At 37.7% G+C, this 16,336-nt stretch overlaps 2 protein-coding genes across 7 annotated transcripts in view; one reads left to right on the forward strand and one right to left on the reverse strand.

The window, feature by feature from the left end:
- Nucleotides 1–16,336, forward strand: part of LOC121863305 (zinc finger MYND domain-containing protein 10-like) — an 89,008-nt gene that overhangs the window by 35,996 nt on the left and 36,676 nt on the right. The window lies entirely within an intron of this gene.
- Nucleotides 5,447–16,336, reverse strand: part of LOC121863306 (protein VAPYRIN-like) — a 33,792-nt gene continuing 22,902 nt past the window's right edge. For all 6 annotated transcript variants that reach the window (XM_042361921.1, XM_042361923.1, XM_042361922.1 and 3 more), the window contains 3 exons: nt 14,440–14,700; nt 9,883–9,990; nt 5,447–5,939 (listed from right to left, as the gene is read on the reverse strand). In XM_042361921.1, coding sequence (XP_042217855.1) covers nt 5,877–5,939; nt 9,883–9,990; nt 14,440–14,700 — 432 coding nt within the window. In that variant the 3' untranslated portion in view covers nt 5,447–5,876. The remainder of the gene's footprint in view (nt 5,940–9,882; nt 9,991–14,439; nt 14,701–16,336) is intronic.

A 16,336-nucleotide genomic window follows, 5' to 3' on the forward strand; every position in this document is an offset into this window, starting at 1 on the left:
TGTATAGTAGTGCATATAGTAATTCCCCATGGAATGCAAGGGTTAGTTTCCATTAAAACACTTTTGTTAGGTGGATTTATGTTCATCAAAACCATTTTTCCCATATAAATTAGTGTAATAAGGGGGATATGTTCCTTTACTAAGCTCTGTGGTAGATTAATGTACAGGACATTAATAAGCTCTCTGACAAAATAATCGCAACACATCAATATACTGAAGATTAAAACAATAAAACATGTAAAACATAAAGGTACAAAAACAGAGTTGTCAATTGTTGTTTGTGGAAATAGAGGAATGTGGGAATGATAGTCATAGTAGATTGAGAGAGAGGCAGGGTGTTGGTGAGATGCAGTGGGTGGGAGGGAGGGAGGAAGGAAGATGGTAAGTGGTGAGAAGAAGCATCAGTCGGTTTGTTTGGTAATACTGGCTGCAGGACTGCCAGACAATTTAACAACTGATGTCTACCCACAAAAATGAGTGTACCGGTAAGTATAAATGAACAACGTCGTGTTCCTTCTACACTGTAACATAAATTTTAAATTATGGAGTGAGAATAACAAATAAACAATGTACAATATTGTACTATCATGAATGACAGTCAAAGAATGAGTGGGAGAGGCAGTGTCGGTGTGACGCAGTGGGTGGGAGGGAGGGAGGGAGGGAGGCGGGCGAAATTATGATTATTTAGGTGGTGATAATAGAGGTAGTGGTGTTTATGGTGGTGATCATGGAGCTGGTGGTGAGAAAGCAGAAAGGTGGGGGACTTATCTTATGTAATAGCAGGTTGTACCTCTCTAGTCCGGCAACCTTGAGACCTGACCGGTGCCGGACCATGGAAATTCACCCTTTTCCTGGATAGATAGTGACTTGTGCTTATGCTTGGAAGCACTAGCACCACTTTTTCTGCATCATGGTCTCTTTGAAGACATATTGAAGAGTTAAATGTCGTATAGTAGCTTCTCAAATTTCGCGAGTTTTTAATTCTTCACGTATTTTATTGGAATACACAAAAAAAATAAATAAATAAAAATTTTGACAGGGGAAACTTGAATTTCGACGGGTTTGAACGGCCCGCCAACGTGCAGACGACGTGCATAATCGTGTAAACAGCGTCATTTCTCTTATGTACAAAATATTCATTATTGTTTATTACTGAATGTCTTTTTTATTGAATTAATGTTTATATGTGCAAAATGAGCAATACAATTCATTAATAATACGTAGAATATTAAAACATACAAGGGAATTACACAGCATTGTTTTCATTGATTACAAAACCAGTGACTGACTGGTTCTACATATAAAACTGAAGAAAATAAGACCTTGGTTGTAGCTGTAGTAAAATTAATGTGGTTGTTTTAAGTAATGTTATTTAATGTTAATAAATGGAACAATAGAAGTAGCTAACGATAATGGTAAAGAAAAAAGAGAGATCGCGTATGTAAGTGCGCATGCGCACACGTGAAAACATATCGTCATTATTTTACATAAGAATATGAAAGCAACACTTATTTACTGTTCATATATATTTTAATTAATGTTTCTGAATTTGTTTTTATTGAATTAACGTATGTGTGTGCAAAATTATCAATACAATTTATTAATAATACGTGGAATATTAGAGGAGACGAGACGGCTGCCGGCATTGTTTATGTTAAAGCTTACGAAACCAGTGACTGATTGTTCTACATATAAAACTGAAGAAAATAAGACCCTGATTGTAGCTTTAGTAAAAAAATTAATATGCTTGTTTGAAGTAATGTTATTTAATGTAATAAATGGAACAATATCAGTAGCTAACCATTAATGGTAAAGAAAAAAGTGAGACTGCGCATATGTAAGCGCGCACATGTGAAAACATATCGTCATTACTCTACACAAGAATATGAAAGCAACACTTATTTACTGCTCATATGTATTGAAGGGTTCAATGTTGTACTCTGTATAGACAAGCAGAGAGAGAGATAGAGCAGCCGAACTGCCGGATGTAAACAAACCTTAATTTCCCGCGGCTTTGTTTTGTTTTTTGTTTTTTAAGGGGATTAGCCCACCCGGGCATAGGTCACTGACCCACATTGGGGCCTTAGGGGCAAAAATTTAATACTCCTGAAATAATAATAATAATAATTCAGATAAGTAAAAAAAAAAAAAAAAAAAGCTGCCCATCTACCTATTGGACAAACTAAAATCGTTCCGGACCACGGGAGTTTCCGGACCACAGAATGCCGGACTAGAGAGGTACAACCTGTAGTAGAACATTCTTTTGTTAATCGGCAAATGGGTAGTAAAAACTTGCTTTCATTATAGTGAGGATTCGTTCAAAGGAGTAACTTTCAATGGGGACTTACTGTACAGTAACCCAGACAGTTGAAGGAGCATTTTCCTATCTTTGTATTCATAGGTATGCTTTATGTTACCCAAATCATGATTTGCTTTCTTCACTGCTGCCCCCACTTGTTGCGCCACCTTTAGTGAATAATCTATCATAACGCCAAGATCTTTCACCTTATTGATGGTATCCAGAATAGTTGTGCTTAGGGTTGTTGTATCCCATGTGTAGGGTCCTGCATTTCATAATGTTAAAGAGCATTTGTCTTTCTCAAGACCATTTGAACAGTTCATGCAGGTCTTTCTGCATTGTTGCAACATCGTCTTGACTTGCTACCTTCCCAAATACTTTCATGTTGTCCGCAACTTGGCAATGTGGTTCGATATGTTTTCATCTATGTTGTTTATATGGATGATGAACGGTGGGTCCAAGGATAGAGCCTCATGATACTGCACTGAGAATTTTTTCCATTCAGAATACTATACTCTATTTATTACCACTCTTTGTTGCCTGTCTTCGAGCCGTTGTTAATCTACTTCAAAATCTTGCCTGTGATACAATATGCCTGTACTGTATCTTGGAGGCTAGTCGTGCATGTGGGACCTTGTCTGACAGGATTTTCTTTCCATGAAACCAATTAGATGTTGGATAATGGTGTCCCTCAGAAGTTTCTGAAAGAGCTTTCATGTGTGTGATGTTTGCTGATTGGCCTGTAGTAGTTTTCTGCAGCACTCTTCTTCCTACCCTTCTTGTATATTGGGGTAATATTGGTTAATTTCCAGTATCTAGGCACTTTACCTTGATCCAAGGATTTCATTTGTCATCTCCTCTATCACCTTGATCTGTGCTCCATCCACTCCAGGGGCTTTGAATTCTTTCAACCTGGCTACTTTCCTTTTGATGATATCATCTGTAATTGCTATCTTTTTTAATTAATTTTTCACCTCAGTGGTATACATTCTTTTAGTTACTGGGGTGTTATCCATTGTCTCTTGTGTGAATACTGATGCAAAGTATTCATTTAAGGTCTGTCATCCTCCAGGGTCACTTTTTCATATGATTCTGCAGTGCAAGTATTAATTATATAGGAACAATATGATAGTGCTGTGTACCAGTGTGCTGCATCTACAGTTCATATACAGTACAAAAGTTTGCTGAATAAAACAATTCTAATTGGTAATACTGAACAGTATATGCAATTTTATTGGTACATAACAAAAAAGTACAGATATCACTTACAATTAGTATACACTGAACTGTAATATAATCGTAGTACTGTACTGAACACCATAAATGACTAAAGTTAAATTCCGTCGCAGCAACAGAGAATAAGCAATGATTATTTCTGCTTAAAATTTTAGCAGGAATGCAGCAGCGTTATTGCTCAGTAGGGTCATTTAGCTGAAGCATCATTGCATTACTGAGCATTCCAATGGACTTAAAGTAATGCCTCTTTGAGCTATAAACTATAATTGCTCATTATTGCCTCAAAATGTCTTACAGATAATGTATACCTATTACAATTTATTGGAGCATGATGGTTTTACAAAATGTTTTAATTTATGGATAATGCTGACAGATTTGCAGGGTGTTGGAAGACACTACCTAAGGTAGTGATACTTAGATATTGAAAAAATTGTCTTTAATTTGTGATACCTGTTGTATTTGGGAAAATAAGTTTTAGCCATTTGTCAACTTTGCTTGCACTCTGTCATGGCCACTGTTAGTGGAACTGGAAGTTTACTCGTCATGGATTTTTTTTCACTGTTTCGAAAGAACTACTGAATAAGAGAGATGGAAATGCAGAGAAAATTAATGATGTTCTTGGTAAGTGGCAAGAATTGGCCATTCTGATGACTTGAAGCACTCTGTAGCAACTTATAGTACATGTATTATATGAAGCTTCAGGTTCTGGTTCTCGAAGTCAATCTGGTGTTCTTGTATCATTAGCAAACAACATGTACGGTATATATTTGCTCCAATAAATCTAAAGTTGACCCTAAAAGCCTGGCAAATGTTAATAACAACCCTTTTTTTCTATTAGAAAAAGTATATTAAGTTATAGCTTTGGTTATTGTTAGCAGCTGCTGTTAACGATCTAATCACATTATACATTATCTTATTTAAATACATATAAAACATTAATTAAATCCTGTATACCCTGTATATTAATTCTATCACAACAATTCAGTACATATTGCTGGCCGATGTTTCACAATTAACGATTAAATTATATAATATACAGCATGTCCTATACTGTACAGTACAGTATTTAATTTTATGGACATTAAGCTAATACAGTGGTTCCTCGATTAACGAACCGTTTGATTAACGAAATTTCGGTTAACGAATTAGCTCCCATAAGGATTTTCAGTTCGATTAACGAAATCCTTACGACAAACACGTTTTGTTGTGCGCATCAGCTGATCGGCTAGTCCGCCAATACAGTACTTGTAATTGGTTCTATGTTTACATTCGTTTCCAGTGAAGTAAATATCAAGAAAGTTGGTCTCTTGAATATTTCTGCATTTTTTATATTAAAATTATTGGTCATTCTGAAATTTAGTTAACATATTGATAATATACAGTGCAGAAATTATTATGAAATATGAAGAAGGCATTAGAACCAATGCACTCTGTAAAGAATATGGCATGTCATCAACGACTGCCTCTACAATGAGCTGTTTGATATGTAAACAAAGCTGCCGGGAATACGACATACACACCTTAAAGTAAGTTAAAATACAGTACTGTACAGTATTTTATTGTTTTTTTATTTATTATTGTACAATATTCTGTACAGTACAGTACTGTATTTAGTTTATACAGCTACTCCTCAACTTACGACCGCCCCAGTCATACCAAAAAATTTTCAAATTACGTATTTTCAAGTCCCAACGTTAGTGATTGCACTGTGTACTGACAAATTTTTCTTTTGTAATTCCCTTTAAAATGGCTGGCATGCTTAAAAGTGAGAGTTTTGTGGTGCTGAGAAGAAAAAGAGACACCCATTTTAGATTTTCTATGTATTATCTTCGCATTTTCAACTAAAGACCAATTCAACTTACGACCTGGATTTGGGTCCCTAACCCCGTCGTAAGTCAAGGAGTGGCTGTATTTAATGTTTTGTTAATTCTATTACTGGTATACAGTACTTTGTATGTACTGTTTCTGTGAGTTGGAACCAATTACCCATTATCCCATTGAAATAGTAGATTCGGTTAATAAAATTTTCGGTTAACGAACGACTCTGTGGAACGAATTGTGTTCGTTAAGCGAGGGATCACAGTATTAAATATTCAATACCTACACAACTGAAAAAGCACCACTCATTCTCCAAACTATTATGATGCTGATATGACCAGGATAAGCAACAGCTGTTGAGTCTTTATATGAAGATTCTAGAATATTTTGTATGTATACATGAGGAAGATAATGTTCTCATGCATATCATTCTGTTTTATACATTTGCTAGATATTTTGGAGAGCTGATTACCTACTTTAAGTAAATCCAGCATACTCCCATGCAGGAAAATACTGCAATACACTATTTTTCATGATGTGCTAATTTATTTACTTTTTCTTCACTGGGAACACTGTCTTGATCCTTCTGTAGAAACAAGAATAGACTGGGGATTAGTGACTGGAGGATAGGTACTGTACAATGGATGTCTAACAGGTAGAAGCAACACTTGAATGATAAACAAAAATGATAAAAATTATGGATACTGATAAGGTAAAAGTAATATTTTAATAATTTTTTTTAGGCTACTGTAATACTTTTCTTCATTTCTTCATTTCACTTCTATGAAAAATACTTAGATAATAAAAGGAGGTGATTCATGAATATTTAAAAAGTGGGAATTAACAATGTTTTGTCTCTTAATTTCTTAAGTACAGTACATTATCACATGGTGATAATGGACGAGTTGACAGCCGGAATTTTTTCGTAAGATGGCAGGTCACTGGGTAAAGAAAACGCTTAAATTCACTTTGGTAATGATACTTTTAAATAAATTGGGCCAAAAAGTGTCAAAAATAAGGGTTAAAGTTGCTAAAAAGTCAAGTGACTGCAAAAAGCTCTGTGATTGGTTGCGATGTCATTGGTTGGGGTGAACTTCCCAGCAGGAGGCAGCTAGCTGTAGTTGTCCAACCTTCTTGGCTGATCGGCTCAGAAAAGCCGTTTTTTTCTAAAACCCAGTTTTTGTGATATAGCTCGAATGCGACGCTCAGCAATGCTACCTAGGTATGTTAATTCCTAGCCAATTCGCCGGGCCAACATACAGGCAATTAAAACATCTAATAATTACTTAATAAGTAATATTAGGAGGACACGTCGCTACCTGGCATTTAATTGCTATTTTCAAAGTCCTTCCCTCATCCAGCCACCATGAGCACTGTGAAGCTCATCTCTTGCCTCAGAGAGAGCAGTAATTAAAAGTCAACTCTTGAGGGGTGGAGATGGGTGGGTTATGGACGTCGCATTCGAGCTATATCACAAAAACTGGTTTTTAGGAAAAAACGGCTTTTTGTTCAAGCTCATGAATGCGACGCTCAGCAAGAATACCCGAGGAGGAGGTGGAGAGGGAGGTGACTTTGCATACAAGGCTCTGCTGACTGAGGTCCTGATTATATTATAAACGATTTTGAAAATTTCCAAAATTAGGAACATTTACCGGAAGGTAAAATGTTTATTTACTCAAAAAGGATACTCACTTTATTCTAATGAGGAAGAAGGTCCTGGTAGTGGAGATTGACTAGATGGGGGAGGGGAACCCAGCACCACCACATTTGAAGCATCTCTCAGAGATAGATGAAGATAGCTGTCTTTGAAAGTGTTTGAAGATCTCCAAAAGCCCATTTCCTTGATCTGACTGAGACTCATATGCCGCAGAAAGGCCACAGACCCTGCATATTTCCTAGTGTCATGTACCAAAAATTTCTGGCAAGAGTCTGCTTGATTCACTAATTGAGATAAGGATTTTGTCAATTGACTAGGAGATAATTTCTTACCATCCCTTGATGAGAAAACATAAGGGCCTCTGGTTAACCATTCCTGAAGATTTTTAACTGGACACAATATGTGAGGAACCCTAGTTTCATCCATTAGACGTTTTATCCTAATAGGTTGAGCTTGTGGAAATCTTCCCTTTCATTTTTTCTTAGGATCTCCGTAGGAAAAAGGATAACATCCTCGTCAAAAAATGCCAATGATGATGGATTATTGGAAATTGAAATCAGTTCACTGATTCTCATACCCGTTGCTGTTGCTAGAAGGAAAGCTGCCTTTTGGAGTAATTTATCCCTGTTCAGATTTATATTGTAATTAGGCCCCATAAGAAGATTAGTAACTTTTTCCAGAGACCAAGGTGGGATTCTCTTGGGTCGAGGAGGTCTCTGAATGAAAAAGGACGATCTTAGTATTTGATAAATCCTTGGGTTCAAGGTAATATTAAAACCCCAAGCCAGAGGGTCAACCAACGCTGATTTATAAGATGCAATTGTCGATCCTTGAAGGCCTTTAACTCTGAACAGATATTCTAAAAATTCTAACACAACTGTTTCCGATAATGAATCCGGAGTTGTTAACTTGATAAATTGTTGAATAAGATTCCAAGCTTTCTCATATTGAATAGAAGTTTGGGGTCTATGACCTGCTAATACTTGATTAGCTATATTGGAATTACCCAACAACCTATTTAAACTTTTTTTGAGAAACTCCAAGTGTGAAGTGCCAAGGATATCTCGAACTGAGAATGTAGTACCTGGTCTAGACATCCTTGTTGCAATTGTAGAGGATTCGGGCACCAGTCCAGTAGATCCAGGCACCAAGGTTGTAGGATCCAATATGGTGCAATTAAGAGGACTTTGCCAGGAAGGATCTGAATTTGTGAACCACTTTGGGCAATATTTTCACAGGTGGGAATAGATAGATTGAATTCCAAAGGTTCCAATCTAAGAGGAGGACTTTTCCTAAAAGATTTGACCTTTCCAGAGATGCATAAATTGGCATCTTGTAATTTGTTAGGGAGGCAAACAGATCTATCTGTGGAGTTCCAAACTTCTTCACTAGACTCTTGAACTCCGATATCTTTAGGGACCGTTCTGTTTCTGTAGATACTGGCCGGAGACGGGACAGCGCATCTGCCCAATTGTTTTGCACTCCCGGTATATAAGTTGCTTTGAGGTAAAGTGTTTGTGTTGCACAAATACTGAAAATTTTTTCTGATAGTTGTAGAAGGGGCCAAGACCTTGTTGACCCTTGATGATTGAGACAAAACACTGTCGTTTTGTTGTCCATGGCAAACAGGATCGTCATATTTTGTAAATTTGAGTTTGCCGACAAAAAGAATAGGACCACTGCTAATTCTTTTATATTTATGTGTTTGTCCCAAAGGAAGTTGCTCCACTTTCCTTGATTGAATTCCCCCTTTGAAGAATGGTATCCCCACCCTAATTTGGACGCATCCGTACAAACGACCAAACCTGTTTGAGGTGGAACCCAGGGAGAGGGAACCGTTTACATTGTCCCAGTTTGTCCACCATAACAGATAATTCTTTATCTGAATAGGGAGAGAAGAAGCAACATTTTTGTTTCTGTGAAGCAACTTCGAGCCCAGATGAGATAGTTGCTTTTCCCTTAACTTTCCCAATGGAACCACTATTGTGGCAAAATTCAACAGACCCAGAAGTTTTTCCCAATCGTGCCAAGAAACCTTGTGCTTTACACAAAAGGCTTCTACTTTGTTTATCAAATGTGTTACTTTTGTTCCTGGTAAACTGACTGACTGCTGATTTGTATCCCAGTGGAGGCCTAACCAATCCAACTTTTGATATGGTATTAAGTTTGATTTTACCTGGCTTATCTTTAAACCAAGGTTTTGAAATAGTATTAGTGTACGTTGGGTCGCCCTTTGACAATCTTCGAAAGAGTTTTCCATTATCAGCCAATCGTCTAGATAAGCAAAGGTTCTTTCTTGGAATATTTGCCAGTTTTGTAAAGTTCAAAATCGTTTATAAGACATCTCAAACCATCAGGAAAAAACATAGTCTGTATTTCTAAGTACAGGGATGAGCAAAACTTAAAATTTACCCAATATAGCTTATCTCGAATCTAAGCATACAAATACTTATGGTAGTTAAAGTAAAATTTTACCCATTAATTATTATAAATGATGATATATCCCAGTGGTTCATTAGTGGCAGAGTATTTCTTGTGTTTGCCCAGAACCGTAAACTGGTCCATTTTAACACTGCTCCATTAAACAAGTGTATTTATCGGGTGGTTTTATTGTAAGAAAACTACTGTTAGAGATCAGTTTCCATCCCCAGTGTTATGGGTATAGAACAAGTGGCTGGCTTAGCCACTGTGAATCATATTAAGATATTTTGAGGCCTTTATAAAGACTGAAGGTGGATAGGCGCATAGGTATCGTCTCTTGTATATTGTCAAGTACTGTATAATTGAAAAAGAAACTCATGCTGAAACACTTGATATTAGAGAGACTAAGAGATGGAAATGAAAGGAAAGCAAACCTCTGAAATATACTCACCATTTTAACTGACATAAGAAGAAAGGCTACATCTTTTCGTTTGTACAAAAAGGCAAGGTCAAGTGCTGTGTTGCCACTGCTGTTCTTGGCATCAGTGTCCAGTTTGCACTGAAAGAATGAAGAGAAACATAGTACAGTAAAATCCCAGTTATCAAATATCCAGGCAACCGGTAGATTCAACTAACCAGCACCAAAATGAAATATGGTAATATAAAAATATAACTTCTTCCAAAATCAGCTAGTACTGTAATGTAAGTTTGAATACTGCATGCAACAGGGATGAGCTGCCATATTTATTGCAATGATAAACAATAAAATCAATACACAGCATATCATAAAATACAATACTATCTGCAGCACATATTTTATGCACAAAAAATAGTTCCTTCCACACTCACACCATCATTTGGGTGACACGACCTACTTCAGTCAAGCAGTCGACCAGCTGACTCACAAATGTGTGGTTGACACTCTTCACTGTGTATGCTATGACATCACATCGAGAGGGAGTGCAGCCTCAGAGTTATTGCCCACCACCTCCCACCACACACACACCTATGTTTTTAATTTTTCTTATTTAATTATTTTACAGTGATATTTCCATTAGCTGGAACAAATGGTGCAGAGCACTTCCAGGAATGAGAGATTTCTGAGTAATGAGACAACTCTCTCAAAGCCGGAAAAAAAATCCTTTTTCCCTGAATTTTCCGGGTTACAGAAAAATTTTCTCGGAAGTTCCAGAAATTGCGCATGTACAGTCACCTTCACTAGTGCGTTTACAGGGGCTTGTCATATAAACATTCCACAAATCATTATCATTGAGATATTTGTTTTAATATCGTTTTAATTTAATTTCATAGTATATTTACTATTGCGAGTTTCCTTCTGTCGAATGTAAACAAACACAATGCTGCCACACTGCACAAAACCTGATTAGCTGCTGTAAATGCACTAGTGAAGGGGACTGTACATCATCTCTCTAACCGTGGAATTTTCTGGATACTGGGAAAATTTTATGGGAATTTTCCAGAAAATGTGCCCCTCGGAAAATCGTTCCCAAAGCCGGAATTTTCTAGGAAAATGTGCCCCTCGGAAAATCGTTACCAAAGCCTGAATTTTCTAGAAAATTCCAGCTTTGGGAACGATTTTCCAAGAAAATTTCAATTCCGGCTATCAGTCGAGGCACTCCTCGACTTACGACATACTCGACTTACGACAACCCGGACATAAGACAGCCATGATCGTATAAAATATTTTTCAAATTACGCTTTTTCAAGTCCTGACATTAGTGATCGTCCTGTGTACTGACAAAATTTTTTTTTGTAATTCCCTTTAAAATGGCTGGCAAGCGTAAAAGTGAGAGTTCTCATGGTGCCGAGAAGAAAAAGAGACACCCATTATAGAATTTCTATGTATTATTTTCGCCTTTTCGACTTACGACCAATTCGACTTACGACCTGGTCGTCGGGACTGAACCCCGTCGTAAGTCGAAGAGAGACTGTATAAAATAAGAAAACTTTAGAGCAGTGGTTTCCAAACTGGGGGCCATGGCCCCCTGGGGGGGCCATACAGCAAAATTTAGGGGGGCATAAGCTGAGGCTATGTACACATAAAAATCCCAAGCCCCACCACACTAGAACAGCCAGTCAGCAGCTGAGCCAGCCAGAGTTATGGATTGGGAGAGGGGGGCCATGGATAAGGATCATATATGAAAAGTGGGTAATGATCAGAAAAAGTTTGGGAACCACTGCTTTAGAGCATGGATGTGCATGTATGGGAAGTGAACTACGCTGACTCGCAAGCCCAGCCGTCGCGTTTATTGTTACTTGCAATGAAATTCATCGCCCAGCATATATCTCAATCTTGATTATTTTAATTCTTGCTCTGACTTTTTTCTATTGACTTATGGTAATTAGTATATATCTCCAATTTATATAAAATACTGTACATGCACTGAGCAAAGAGTGCTGAGGCGCTATTTGGCAGGGGGACGCTTAGCAATCTGGGAAGATGATACTGTACTGTGATAAACTTTTAACTTCAAGTACTCTAGTGTACTTTATAGTTAAATTACTACTATAGATACAACAAAAAAGAACAACAATATATGGAGTAACAATATTGAAAGAGTTTAAAAGTACTTAATTACATCAATTACGCGTGAAACGCGTAAAGTGAACAACAGAACATATGGGATTAATTGAAATAGAGACTGGGCCGACCCCCAAACTCCACTTTTTCAGACACAATACCTACGTTGTAGTAAAAATAACTTCTTAATTTTATGATGGTATGCACACACAATTAATAATTAAGAGAAATATCAATAATATTAGGTTTTTTAACACTAACATTAGTAGAAAAGATGGCTGGGCACACGGGGATGGGGGGTTGGTTCCGAGGCAGAGGGCAGATTATTGGCCCTCACCTGTATCACTTGTATCAATTGTATCACTATCCACCACAGAGGCTTGCAGGGCCTCTTTGTCAAACCCCTCAAAGTCCATATAAGTCCATATCCTCACTATCACTATCACTGACTTGGGCCGGCTGTGGTGGGTGGCGGGTGAAGAACTCGGTAATGTTTTGATGATTGGGCGACCTTGTGCGCACCCTGCCCGCACCCTGCCCGCGCTGCTCTCCGCGTAAAAGAGTACATGCACCGCGTAAAGGGAGCATTCCGGGTCTGGCAGGGCACCGCGTAAACGTGGAAACGCGTAAAAAAACCCTGCATAAAGCGGGGTAATACTGTACTGTACAGTATCCACATCATTACAAATTGGCAGTACAGTATTAGCAAGTCACAAAGTCGTGAGACAGCAAAATTTAAAGATTGTCTTATAATACTGTTATGCCAAGGCATAATTTAGTTTTATAATTTTTGTGTAGTAGGTGTTTTGATTATTTTCTATTCCAAGCAGCAGTTATTTTGGCAAGTTCTGGGAGAACTTCTTTCTATACACAGTGGTCCCTCGGTTAACGAACGGTTCGATTAACGAAATTTCGGTTAACGAATTAGCTCCCATAAGGATTTTCAGTTCGATTAACAAACAAAACTTTGATTAAAGAAATCCTTACAACAAACACGTTTTGTTGTGCGCATCAGCTGATCGGCTAGTCCGCCAATACAGCACTTGTAATTGGTTCTATGTTTATATTCGTTTCCAGTGAAGTAGGTATCAAGAAAGTTGGTCTCTTGAATATTTCTGCATTTTTTATATTAAAATTATTGGTCACTCTGAAATTTAGTTAACATATTGATAATATAGACAGTACAGGGAACAGTTTTTGTGTGCCTTAAAAATAATTTATAAATACTTTTTCTAATGTTTTCTTTCTGATGTTAAAATTTGTATTCACTTCTGTATTTGTACATGTACTGTAGTGACATTTTCTCTTAATATTCTAGTTACAGTCAGTCTTCGACTTATGACGGGGGTAGGGACCGACTACCAGGTCGTAAGTCGAATTAGTCGTAAGTCGAATTGGTCGTAAGTCGAAAATGCGAAAATAATACAACTTACATAGAAAATCTAAAATGGGTGTCTCTTTTTCTTCTCAGCACCATGAGAACTCTCACTTTTACGCTTGCCAGCCATTTTAAAGGGAATTGCAAACGGAAATTTTGTCAGTACACAGCGCGATCACTAACGTCGGGATTCAAAAATACGTAATTTTAAAAATATTTTATATGACCACGGCCGTCGTATGTCCTGGTGGTCGTAAGTCGAGTAGGTCATAAGTTGAGGAGTATCTGTATATTTGAGGTACATCAAGGTTTCTATACAGCAGAATCCTTGGGTACATCTAGCAAGTGACGACATTCACACATCAGGTTTGGCAGCATCAACAGCCAGGTCAGTATTTAATAATAATTTTCGTCTAGATACATTCAGGTTTGAACATACATGTTGAGATTTAAATTACAGTGGACTAATTGAGGACTACGCTTTCAGGTTTTATCATATTATCTCCATGGAAAGTGTTTCTTTTTGTCTTAGTTTCTGTATAAGTGCAAGTTTCCATTTGCTAGCAACAGCATTTCTTACCTCTGTTTGTCGACTTGTACTTAGAATGCAGTGTTGATGTCATGTGCTATGTAATATTGTCCATGCAATTTATATTGACTGGAGCAGGTTCAGATACATTCAGGAGCCAGTGCATGCCCCGTACTTGCCAACAGTGCATAACAGAGATGTGACCGACCGCCCAAGAGGCTAACGAGCCAATCAGTGCCTATTGGTCACTAAGTTCAAACCTCCAAGAACCCTATACTGTACCTACTGTTGTTATATTGAAAGGGAACACCATTGCAGAACACATTGATAAGGTAGTTAAGGAGAATGAAAGACAGCAAGTCTATGTAGCTTAGTCATTCTGCACTATTATGGGAAAGAACAGATTATTTAGCCAACTAATCTGTTCCTTTCTTGTGTGTTTTTTCTATATACTTTGACTCCATATTTTCCTTGCCTTAGAAAATCTTCCCATTTTGGTGGTTCCAAAATACGAGAGTAAGGTGAAAACTTAAAGGGGACTTAAGTCATAAAACCTTACCTTGAATTGCGTTCTCATCAGAATATCAATACAATCTTTGTGCCCTTTCATGGAGGCCATCATGAGGGCAGTTTCTGTAGACCTGTGCAGGTTGACGCAGATATGTGGGTTATTGACCAGCTCTTTCACCACCTTGTCTCTTCCATGGCAGCAAGCGGTGTGCAATAAGGTCCACCCATTGTACATGGCGTTCACATCACCATGTTTCAGGTATTCTTTCACCGGCTTCATCCACCCATTCATGGCAGCTTCGTGCACTGTCTGTGAAGAAGTTTTTTCTAATACAGCATACATTATTTACATTCTACAGTTAAGGCATCAACCTTAATCCACCCCACTTCTTATAAGTGAATTACTGTATTATTATTTTTGAAATGGTTGAATGTGTGAAAAATACTAATGTACTTTAAGCAGGAGACAACACATGGCCCAGGGGCAGATCCAGGAATATCATAAGGGAGGGGTCCAAGAAATTTTGGGTGAGGGAACATGGTGAGCAAAGTGAGCCCACCCAGCATGGGGAATTGGGGGTGTAAAAAGCCAGAATTTTTTTAAAATCTGACCAATATCATGGGCATTTAAAGGCCATTTTGAAACCATGTGCACTTGATATTATGAGATATTCTGAGGTCAACAGTAATTACTTTTTACTATACAAAAATGCCTGAGAACAATACTGCATTAAAGAAAAAGTATTGGAATTTTCTGATGAAAAGGGGGGGGGGTCTGGACCCCCAGGACCCCCCCTGGATCTGCCCTTGCACGGATGATGATTATGCATAAGAAATTCTTGTGTTTGAGTAGATTATCCTTACCCCCTTCCTTAGCTACAGACATCAAGATAGGCTGTTTGGAAGGCATTTACTTTCATAAGCTACATACCTGTATTTTTCCTTCCTGAAAATGACAATTGTATAAATACAGTATTAGTATTAAGATAAATTATAAGAAGATAACTTTATGCATGTTTAACTACCCTCCCATTATCTGATACCTAAAGAATTATAGGACTGATTATTACTTCTCTGATATTTAAATTCACTGGGAACACATTACTTTGTTCACCGAGGAATTTCTAGTTAACATCTTCCATATTTCACAAAGTATTTCTTGGGAGTTCTGAATAAACACAAAACTGTAGACGAAGTTTATAATTTGGGACATACCCTCCCATGGTAACGGTTCATAGGCAGGGTTTCCATCCGCTTTTTTACTTTTACAGTCTTTGCCATTGGCTCATTAGCCATTTGGGCAGTTGGTCATGTCTCTGCAGGGGCAGATCCAAAGAGGGTTCTGGGGGTCCAGATTCCCCTTTTCATCAGAAAATTCAATATTTTTTCTTTACTGCTGTATTGTACTCAGACGTTTTTGTATACAGTAGTAAAATGTAATTAGTGTACTATTGACCTGAGAATGTCTCCTAATATCAAGTGCACATGGCTTCAAAATGGCCTCTAAATTCCCATGATATTGGTCAGATTTAAAACAAAAAACCCAGTTGGGTGGGTTCACTGTGCTCGCCATGTTCCCCTGCCCACAACTTCTTGGACCCCCCTTTTGATATTCCTGGATCTGCCCCTGCTGTCAAGTCTTGTCTTGGTTCTTGAATGAGCTCACAGCCATTCATACTCGGTGCTGTCACAATGCTCTCTGGCAGATTGTTCGAAGCACTCGGATAATGTAAGAAAAAAATTGGAATAGTGATTTACACCTAAATGATTTATTAGTGAAACGACAGCAACTCCATACAAATATGCAAGGTTGAAAGACGAGGCCCTACTCTACCGCAGTTCAAAATAACTCCACCACTGCCACACTATCAAATTCTTCGTAGATTGAGTACACTTTCCATATAATTATTAAATGAGAGTAGTTTATGCACTGCTTCAATGGAATA

Source organism: Homarus americanus, unplaced genomic scaffold, assembly GCF_018991925.1.
Source record: "Homarus americanus isolate GMGI-L3 unplaced genomic scaffold, GMGI_Hamer_2.0 scaffold46197, whole genome shotgun sequence".
In the NCBI taxonomy this organism is placed as follows: Eukaryota; Metazoa; Arthropoda; class Malacostraca; order Decapoda; family Nephropidae; genus Homarus; species Homarus americanus.